Source organism: Aythya fuligula, chromosome Z, assembly GCF_009819795.1.
Source record: "Aythya fuligula isolate bAytFul2 chromosome Z, bAytFul2.pri, whole genome shotgun sequence".
Lineage (NCBI taxonomy): Eukaryota > Metazoa > Chordata > Aves > Anseriformes > Anatidae > Aythya > Aythya fuligula.
Window position 1 is genome coordinate 18,629,418 of NC_045593.1, and position 11,101 is coordinate 18,640,518.

Here is an 11,101-nt window from a genome sequence, read left to right on the forward strand (position 1 = left end):
GCCAGTTATTCTACAAAAGCAGGCAATTAACTCCCCATGAGTTTATGCAAAAGGCATAGCTGACGTGTAGCATGCCATGCAATTGGCTACAGCAGCCAATTGAGAGGCAGAAAGCCACCCTTTAATGAACTGACCCATGTGTGAGATTTGGACATTATTAGTGACAAGTTCTGGTAGACAAGCGACTGCAACAGCTACATTTTGGAAACCACTAATGCCTTTCACGTGTTCAAATGAGGCTGAGTTTTGCAATTCTTGGTCATATCATGGTCAGGCACATGATACGTAACTGATGTGTTGCAAACATCTTTTGTAACCACATTACCTGGGTATCTAAATGCTTACTTCACACTTAAATATGGATAAAAATAAGTTTAAAATATATGAAAATAAAACTGGACATTTTAGATCAGGAAATTAAAATCAGAGTATCAAGATGACATCAAAGACAAAAATAAGTTGGACATCTGCTGAGAAGAAATAATAACTTCTAGTTTTTATGTAATCAGAGTGTAGAACTGCAGTAGTAGAATAAAACACCTTTGCAGTTTACAGAATAATTCAGTGTCTTGCTATAGTATAGTCAGGACATATCAGTGGCTCTGGGAACAAGCAAATTAAGAACAGGAAGCTGAATCTGATCTCTGGCAATAACAGCGTCCTCCAGCACAATTTAAGTAGCTAACCGTAGAGAACGCTGCTTTCCTAAAGTGCTGGAACAGTCTCTGGGTTACAGGATTACCAGGCATTTGCAAGTTGGTCCCAAATGTCTATTGCTACGTAGTCTTTGCACATTAGCCCTCACAGAGCTGCAGCTCATGAAAGAGGTCAGCTCATTACTGTTGTTTGCTCACTGACTATTAACTGCTCTCTATGGGTTTGTATACCCAGGAAGAATGAAGCATGGTTTGGCAACTGAGGCACTAATTCTTGTTCCTGAGCAGAAAAGGGACTTCTCTCCAAATTACGCAGATTCAGGCAGGAGAACTAAATCAAAAATAATAAGCAGATGGACAGTAACCCTGCTACTTTACCTCCTAGGGAGGAACTAAGAAGCATCACCTCCTCATTTAGGTCATGTGCTTAACACTAAAGTGTTATACATAAAGAGCACAAAAAAAAAAAAGCAAAAAAAAAAAAAAAAAAAAAAAAAAAAAGAAATATCTAACATTGAGCCAGCGGAAAAAATGTCATAGGCTGTAAACCACTAGCATGTGACTTAATAGTCTCTCATTGTTCTTAATCCTGTTATTGTTTTCCTTGCTATTTGTTTCCACAGCAAAATTCCAGCAGTGATAGAATAGCAATGAGAGACTGTGGAGCCCATCCAAAACTGCCTGGTGGTTCTTTCTCTCCTAGCTTGTTGCTAGAATAATGTTTATTCCTTCAACCTTCACTTCTCTGGTATCCCCACTGAATGCTGTGGGAACAGCGATGTGAGTAGCGAGTTGGCAAACTGGATAGTCAGTCACTCATTATTCAACATCCAGCTGCCTTCGGCTGCTATCACCCAGTATATTTTGCTGAGTGAAAGCTTGCTTGTGCACTACAACTCACATTTCCACTGTTTTAGAACATTTCTCTCTATCCATCACATATTTCACTCTCATTCTCTGCCTCTAACTTCTAACTTTTTAATATGTTTTGAATTGAAAAAAAAGGCCAACAACAGTAACTCATTTGAACCTGTATCAGAGCCATCTCTATGGATTGGGATTCTGCTTTAGGTTAGTTCTTGGTCTTCCTCTGGCTTTGTTCATGCCTCGCACAGAGAAGCCCCACCTCACTTCACAAACAACAGACTCTGTACTTTTTGGCCATCTGTAAGCAGTTTTGACAAGCCACAAAAAAACACTACAGTGTATATGAAATATCTAACATACTTTATAAAGCCCAGCAAAGATCAGAATTACTTCGAAAATTTGTCTTCAAGAATAGGTAATCATTTAAAAATCCAGTATTACAAATCTGACTACTGAACCGGCTATTAGTCTGTACAGACCTAATTTACCTTCAGTACAGCAAAGACTAATACGGAAAAAAAAGAGCTTCTACTGTAAAAATGGAATAGTTTCTATAACACAGAAGTTAAATCTGCCTTTATAAACATTAGAGTGCTTTCATGATCTCACTACAAATATTTTATTTCTTGCACAACGTACTATCTAAACATAAACCTTGGCACAATAAAGTTTAATTAAGGGTCTTTGACTTTCAGTAAAAACAACATACAAGCAGTAGATCTTGCAAAACTTTTTTTTTTTTTCTCAAGAATATTATAAAAATAGCTGTATTGATAAATATTTGTTGGAACTAAAATATTTTAGTAATGGAGAGAAGTGTTACCATACCTGTTAGTGAGGTATGTGGTTATACTTTATAAATGTTTACATGTATACAGATCATTGCTTAGAGGGTGTGGCAGACACTGAGTGAGATTCTGCCAGTATTGTTGTTAGATGATATGAAGATTTTTCTGAGGAAAGCAAGTCTCCCATCAGTTTTTAATACACGATTTATTAAAGTGGTTGTAACTCTTCTCTATGATTTTTTTCTGTGATATTAAGAAGTGTGACCAAGTGCTGTCTTCTGAGCTTAACCTGTATTATTAAAGATCATGTAATTTCAGAACTAGTATGGATGACAAATTTACAATTAACAATGTAAATTCTGCATTTATATCCATTACGTACCAGTCCGGTAAAGATAAAAGGAGGTTCATATATCAGACTTTGGTCCTCAGACTTAAATGAAATTTTATCTACAAAAAAGGATTTGTAGCTTCTGAGATTTTAAAACCTCTGTAGCCTTCCAGACATCACTGAAGTCAGAAAATTAAGAAAGTCTGAGAATATTGTTATAATTCTGACACTGAAAGAAATAACAATTGACATAGAAGCCAAATTTTGGTTGTCTTTTTCTATGTGGATGGGCAAGGGGAAGTAGTATTTTTGCTAATGAATTACTGGCTCTCCTTCTAAGACTGAAAACTTGTGAGGGGCTGACTGTGATACAAATAGATGGTCCATAGCATTGAGACTGGACTACCAACATTTTTCACATCATCCACTGGGTCAGCATATGAAGACAACAGTGTTGGTTCACCATCAACCCAGTATCAGTCTCTCCTGTGATTTTGTGTTTTTGAGGGTAAGCCTTCCACTCACACTTCACATGCTCTTAGTCTCCTACTGGTCCTTGTCAGTTATGGATGCTTATAAGTTAATTCCCAAGGTAAATTGACAGCAAACAACATATTTATGTCACTTCAGAAAGGAATTGTTCACTAACCACAGCAATCTCATCCTGTAAATCCCTCACACATCACATCAGTTACTCTTTAAGGACTTTCTGGATGAGGCACCCCTACCCTGGAATCCATAGGTGGCTACTTTCCAGACCAACATGTCAGCCCTCAGACTCAATGAGTTTTGGGCTTTGGGATTCTGGCTTGGCCCTAGGGCCATCACCTATCTTGGTGACACATGGTGGTGGAAGACTCCTGTGGCATTTGCAGAAATTTTCATGGAATATTGATGTTAAAGACGAAAATCAAGGAACCAATTTCAGTTACATCTATAAGACACAGTCAAAAAGGATGCAGGATGCAGCAATGCACAATCCCTTAAATCAGTGGCTTCATTTATCATCCAGTGCCCAAGTTGCAGATATTAGTTATAGCTACAAGTTATGTATTAAGGGCTATTCATCTGGTGTCTCACCACTAGCAAATACTCAGAAAGTATTGCCTATAACTCTAAAATTTCCTACGTACATGGGAACTTGTATTCTTTATCATAGCTGCTCAGTTTTCACTCCTGCAGCCATGTCTTAATACAATATTATCATGGTAGGTGTGGAATGAAGTGTGTTCAGTTGTACCTTTGGCTCCTTCCTACTCTTCAACATAGTGAAAATTTTCACTATCTCAAAATTCAGTTAGTAAGTTGAATTATATTCTTCCAAATAAATGTCTTGACAAACAAGTCCAGAGATTCAGTATAGCATAGCTATTCAATTTACCATAGCTATTTAACTTTAGCAATAACTTTGTTCTAAGGAAAACTGTAAAAAGTGAAATCAGATTTTCTGTGTGCTAATTATAAGTTAACATGTTTTGTGTGTAATAGAGGTTGTACATTTTCCAGCACCTATCTGTGGAATTCTTAGGTGGTACCTAACTATAAACAGCAGAAATGTTCCTACTGCCAGGATTTAATAGGTAAGATTTTTGGTACTCGTATTGCTTTTAATAAAGTGGTCAACCTCAAAACATAAAAAGCTGAAGATCTGATCCTTGGAATAGGAGTTTCACATTCTAATGAAGCAAGTGAGCACTTGCTGTGAAATTTAAACAGATCCAAAATAAATAATCCAGCATTATTGCACTCAACTGCTTTGAGTTATTCCTACCAAGTCTCAAGGCAAGACTTCAGTGAGGGAGAGGAGCAGGAAATCTGAAAAGTAACATTCTTCTTGGAACACTAGTTAATTTTTAACTGATGAAAAACAAGATTGTTTCTACAGCAAGCATGCATTAGATCCCACCTATCAGTGGCAAAACAGAACATTTAAGTCCTTTGGCATATTATTGTCTTTTAATTGTTCTTTTCTTCTCTGCTGTTTTTCTGTGTGCAAGAAGTTAATAGATTAGTATCATTCAAAATAAAATGATATGGTTTGTTTTTTATAGTACTTCCTCAAGAATTTGTAACATGCAGATACATTTTCCCCTAATAAGCATAAAAATGTACAGAAAACAAGCCATGTGAATAACAAAACCAATACTTTTTGTAGAGTTCCATGAGTCTTAAAAATATATACATATAAATTTTATAGTAACTTGAAATTCAAAAATCATTATTACACAAGTTGCATTTTCATTCCTTCACCTTTCTATACAGAATCTGCTCCAACAGAAGCTGCTGTGGTCCTACTGTTCCTCATCCTCATTCTTCATCTACCCCTCTTTCATATCAACACATCAAACAGAAGTCCTATGATAGTGGATGCAATGTGTCAAAATGATAGCCCTTTCCATATTATTTACACTTCTTACATAGCTTCCTAACAAACAAGCAAAAACTTGATTCTTAGTGCAAAAACTGAGATTAGCTTTCCATTTCTTAACAGGCCTCCCTCTAAAATCAGGAGATGAAGTTTACAGTTACAAGTGACATCAGTGCCCTGAAGAGATTTTCCAAGAGGTTGGGCAGACCCAGCCTTTTCCAGGTTTTGAAGGACATGACCCACAGACTTCTTTCAGTTAAGCTGGCTGTGTAAAAACATAGCCCTGATAATCTGCATGTGGTGTTATAACAGAGTATGCTGCAGGAAGAATTAGTTTGTAATTCACTGCCCAATGCAAATATTACATGATTGGAATGAAACATTATTGAAAAGAATTCCTCAGTATTTATTGAAAACAAAACACCTGATGCCTGATGACTAGACAATTGCAATAGTTGTTTCTGAGTATTTCAAACATACATCCAGATCCAACAACCTGGTGAAAAGGACAACTCACAGGTCTGAGAAGTAATGGACTTAAAGTGACACAAATAGCAGACAGCAATTTTCTCAATCTAAATATATATATATATATATATTAATTACCATGTAGAAAACTGGTGTTTATCATCCAGTTTCCATATATGTCACTCCAAGTGCCTTTCTCACATACATTTTATTTTGCTGTGTACCTTGTCAGTATTGCCACAAAGCTTAAACTCCTTTATTGAGTATAACAGAGCCAGCAATACCAAAACCTGTACAGTCCTATTCTTCCTTACATTTCTTAAGCAATGCCAAGTTTGAGTTGACAGCATCCTTCATGACATGTGAATTAGATCATGAGTGGCATCCTTAGATACTTCTGGTAAAATAAATTGCAATACTCTGCCTAAACTCATTTGGATAATTACATGGTTTTTCATTTGAATTTAGCCTGTCAGTTTTTGCTGGAAGCATTTTTGTTGACTTAATCCTGCAAGAATTTTCACCTTTTTTCCCTTGCAGCAGTTACTGAAATTCAATGGTAGTTGAAATGTATCTCTTTGGGAAATCAGGCATTCAGAGAATTGCAGCAAAGCAATCTATTGTTTTAAAGTTGCATCAAGCACAATGTCTGTATTTCATTCAGATATGCATCAAAAATTTGTTGTTCTAGTTAGTTCAAGCACATTACATATTTGCTGTTTACAATACAACTTTAACAGGATGGCTGCTTTATGTGTTTTCCAGGAGTTCAACATGAATCAAGTATTTATTCTCCCCTCCAAATTACTGAGAAAGATGATTATATTAGCTCATAAATAGCCTGTTGTAAGTTAAAGAATTGCGTGTGTGTGTGTTTTTCCCCTTTGTCTCTCCATACAAGTATTTCACATATTGGTAATGATATCTATATACACTGTACACCCAGTAGGGGCTTATGAAATTTTTTCTTTTAGCTGCTATTTTCCTGCCTCACCACAAGATGTCAGTGTAACACATTTACATGTATGCTAGTACTCTTTTTCTTCTACATAGCTGTTGTCAATGATCTATTTTTTTTCTTTAAAAACAAAACAAAGCAAAAAAAAAATACTGAAACCATATCAGCAAAAGAAAGCAAGGGTTGGCAATCACAAGGCAACTATAACTAGTTGCATCACTTCAAACCAATTTTGCACAGAGCAACTCTGCAATACTTCCAAATTATTTGGTGGTTTCCTGTGTGTGCTGTAAATCAGCCATGATGCAGCCTCTGTGTTCAGCACGGTGTGTGACACGGGGCAGATTGTTCGGATGCAATTCTGTGCTGCCTGCCACAACTGGAAAAGAAAACCAGAAAGATTCGGGTTACTGAGATGGCAATTAACTGCTCAATCCATACAACAGCTTGGTGATTTCAGTTTTGTTTGTTTGCTTGCTTTTGTTTTTGTTTGTTTTTCCCCTCACTTTTGTGCACCTACTGTTTCCAAGAGAAGTGTGCTGTAGCCTCCCTGCAGCCCCATTTCATGGCCATCTCCCCAGCCCCAGTGACACTTTAACCCCCCACAGCATGTCCTTGCCCTGCCATGAGCCCTGCAGGCACAGACCCACCCACGGGCCCATGTTGTGGCCTGTCCCTGTCCCCAGCGTGGTGTCTGCTGCCTGGGGGAGCACCGCCAGCCTGGGGAGGCCTCTCGGTGCCCTGTCAGGGAAACGGGATGGGATCCCTCACTGGGGAGCTGAAGGCATTGACAGGTTGAGTGTGCAGTACCCAGCCTCACACACCAGAGGGTAGGAACGTCCTTTTTAGGCTGAAGATTTAAAATCATAAAATCCTAGAATCACAGAAAGGTTTGGGTTGGAATGGGCCTTAAAGACCACCCAGTTCACCCCCCTGCCATGGGCAGGGACACCTCCCACCAGCCCAGGTTGCCCAAAGCCCCATCCAGCCTGGCCTTGAGCACCTCTAGGGATGGGGCATCCAAAGCTTCTCTGGGCAGCCTGTGCCAGGGCCTCACCACTCTCACAGTAAAAAATTTCTTCCTTATATTTAACCTAAATCTACCCTCTTTTAGTTTAAAGCCATTTCCCATTGTCCTGTAAAAAGTCCTTCTCCAAAATCACCTCGGGAGTCACCTGTTACAAAAACGCAGTGCTGGTGTGTGATGTGCATTTGAAGACTGTGGCGTAAACATCAAAAGTCCCTCAGTGTTGCAGCACTGTGTGGATATTTAGATTTGAAATCCTGGAAGTACATTCCAAATTGATGGGATGTTCGTGTTTGGAGAGGATTTTTTTGTTTTGTGGTTGATGTATTCTCCTTGTTAGCAACTGAGAAATGGAGCTAATGCCTGAGTCTTTGGGTGGAAAAGAGAGAGAAAAGGGGACTGGGACCTAGGAGAGACCAGGATGAGAGAGCAGAAAGAGGTGAGACTACGTGGCTGCATTACCAGAATCTTCCCCAGTCTTGTGGTGTAGAAAGGGATCCTATAAACATTTGAAGAGCTCTGCATAATATATGAATTTAAAGGGCTTTCAGAGCATCTTTCATGCTAATTAGACCACACTTAATTCCAAGTGTGTTTAACACAGATATTTGAAATACTAACACAACTCTTCCTGGAACAGTGAGCTATACTGGGGTTGTTTCTGTTTGCATGTAAAGGGTAAGTATACACAAGTTTACCTTTTCTCTCTCTCTCTCTCTCTTTTTTTTTTTTTTTTTTTTTTTCATTTTTTCCTCCCCCTGGAGAAGATGGGAATAATTAGAGAAGAGAGAAAATGTGGTATTCCTGCATAGTGCATTTATTAATGAAGTGTGAAACTGAAGTAAAATGAATTGAGTCTATCATCAAAGAATTCAGTAGGGAGAGCAATAACTTTCAGCAGTTTCTAAAAACATATCACAACCAGCCATGCACACTGCTGCACTTCAGGGTTAAGTTTTCCTCATCAAGTGAATCACTGGCTTGTGAAACAGAAAACAGCTGCTGAGCAGATAACGGGCATCGTCCCAGGTTATTTTTATCCCTATTCTAGCAAACCATACATTTGGAATTGCATTTTAAAATGATTTCTGGAGGACAGTTTGACAAGAGAAGAGCCAATAGTTAAATAAAGTAGCATAATTCTCCTGCCCCACAATACTCAATTAAACAAGAGGCCATTAATCTAAGTTATCTTGAACCTTTGATCTATCTTTGAAAATCTCCTTACCTTGCAATGTAGCCTTCATGAGTCTAAAATAAAATTGCAACCTTAGAACCTTAATTATAGATATGTCCAGCAATCCTGCTCTGTTATCAATTCAATACAGAAGTTCATTTCTGATTACTGTTGAAATTCAGCTACCTCATTCTGTCTGAGTCTACAGTCCATTAACAACCAAAAATGCCATATGAACCGACTTGCCATTTTCAGGATAATGAAAAATGTAAGGGCAAGAGAGAGAGATCAGAAGAACAAAAGCCAAACAAAAAGGAATTAAGGTATCTTGTCTGATTATTTCAAGCATCAGTGTAAAAAAGGAAAACAATTTTCTAGCAAACAGGAAATGCTTTTCCCTTTTCACTGCACTTTCATCTTTGGTCTTGTTAATCAAACTGTTAACACTTCTCAGCATTATTTGCCCTTAGATCACACAGTAGTGAGATTACACCATAGAAAGTCTTTGAGGTCTTCATTCCTGCTCCACAAACGTGGTAGATGGGATCATAGGTTCAAGCTGTTAAACCCCAGAAGATGAAGGCTGCTGGGACAGCAGGATACCATTAAGGATTTGGAGTTTTCTTTACTATTCTATGGAAAAATAACTCTGTGCTCTGCTGGAAGCTGTGAAACGTGAACTTTCCCTTTAATTTCCCCTGTGCTCTTGAGTCCAACTCCCTGATACACTGCAGAAGACTGCTGTGTTTGTAGACTGCAGGGTCAGCCATTAGCCACCCCCTTTCTAGGCAGGGATGATTATGTTTCCCTCCTGCCTCTGGTAAGGTAGTTCACAAAGCCTGTACTTCACCTATGAACAACCTGAGCAACAACATATAATGCATTTGCTTTTATAATTCACCTAACCTAAAATTTAATCTGTTCCTACTGTCAAGCTACTTAAACTTCTTTCCTTTGTACAGTACAATAACTCTGTATTTCAATTAGAAGAAATACAGTTTGTGTCTGTTGCAATGTATCCCTTGGAAAATTTGAATCATTAAACATCCATTTAAAAAAAAAAAAAAAAAAAAAAAGTCTTTCATATCATATGTCTGGTCATTATTCACAAGAACAAACAGCACAATATTGCAACAAATAGCGGTGCATTACATTCTTGCTTTTACTACTTAGGCACAGAAGCTGCACATGTGAAAACTGTTACAGCCACTGAAGACCCTAGCACTATAAATAGGGCTCTATTGTTAGCAGATAGGAGATGAAACGAGCCTCACCAAGCATGGTATGTCCGATTAAGCGTTAAGCTCTCCCTGCTAAAAGTGAGGCTACATCAAGTGATCAACGAGCCTGAGGGTAAGGCACACGCCTGGCAAGAGCTCGGTCTGACTCCGTAGCTTCCCCCAGGCAACACGAACACAGCAACTTATCTTTCTGCCTCAGCAATGGCAGAAGCTGTTATAAGACACTGGGTGGAAACTCCTGTACGCTATCAAGAGCAGTTTGCTGCCCAGGACCTGGAAGCACACAAGCTGGATCACTCTCTGTATGCTTTGCCAGGCCCTTCTACAGCAGCAGTGAGCAACAGGAGGCGAAATGTGGAAGGTACAGCCAGGGCCGAGGCCAGTGGCCAGGAGCAGGGAAACACAGGCTTTCAGGTCTTGCTGGATGTTGTGCAGTTCCGCCCTGAAGATATCATCATTCAGACTTTTGAAGGCTGGCTCCTGATCAAAGCTCAGCATGGACCCAGGATGGATGAACATGGTTTCATATCGCGAAGCTTTACCAGACAGTACAAATTGCCTGATGGAGTGGAGAACAAGGATTTGTCTGCACTCTTCTGCCATGATGGCATTTTGGTTGTTGAAATGAAGAACTCGGTGGGAATGAATTAGAACCTTGTCCATAGTTTATTGGTGAGATAAATTATTCTTAATATAACAAGATGATATCATTCACGTAATGCTGTAGAGTGTAGAAAGCATGTGGCTGTATTTATATTACAGGAAAGGAAAATCTCTGTATATATTTTTCAGTATGCTGAATTTATTGCTTGATGTGAAATGTTAGACTACTTGTCTCAGGCTACATGTATGCTGGAAAGTTAGGCATTTTGAACAGTAGAAAATTTAGACTAATCACAGCAAGAGAAAAAAAATCTATTTGATATTATTGAAAATAAAACACATTTAAGAGTTCGGTGAAGGAGTTGTATTTCTTGCAATAAGCATTTGTAATATATATTCATAATCATTAAAGAAGCAATAGACAGGTTAAGAGTGTTTTTTTGTTTGTTTGTTTGTTTTTTTAATTTAATTTACATACTGAAAATGTTCTTTTCTAGTTTTTTAGATTAAGTTCTCCTTCCTAGGCTCTGGAGAAGCACACAAACTGAAGGATACTATCAAGAAAAAAAAAATCACAATTCAAATTTATATACAAAATATCCTTGAAAAAGCACTTC

The 11,101-nt window shown here is 38.3% G+C and overlaps 1 protein-coding gene across 1 annotated transcript; it reads left to right on the forward strand.

Annotated features, from left to right (window-relative positions):
- The first annotated feature begins 10,082 nt into the window (after positions 1-10,082).
- On the forward strand, positions 10,083-10,548 carry HSPB3 (heat shock protein family B (small) member 3). The gene has a single exon (XM_032206747.1). It carries the CDS (start codon positions 10,083-10,085, stop codon positions 10,530-10,532), a length of 450 nt encoding a protein of 149 aa, XP_032062638.1. The 3' UTR covers positions 10,533-10,548.
- Positions 10,549-11,101: the final 553 nt, after the last annotated feature.

Excerpts from the sequence above, each read along its gene's own strand:
- HSPB3 (XM_032206747.1), top strand. The coding sequence starts at position 10,083 with ATGGCAGAAGCTGTTATAAGACACTGGGTGGAAACTCCTGTACGCTAT.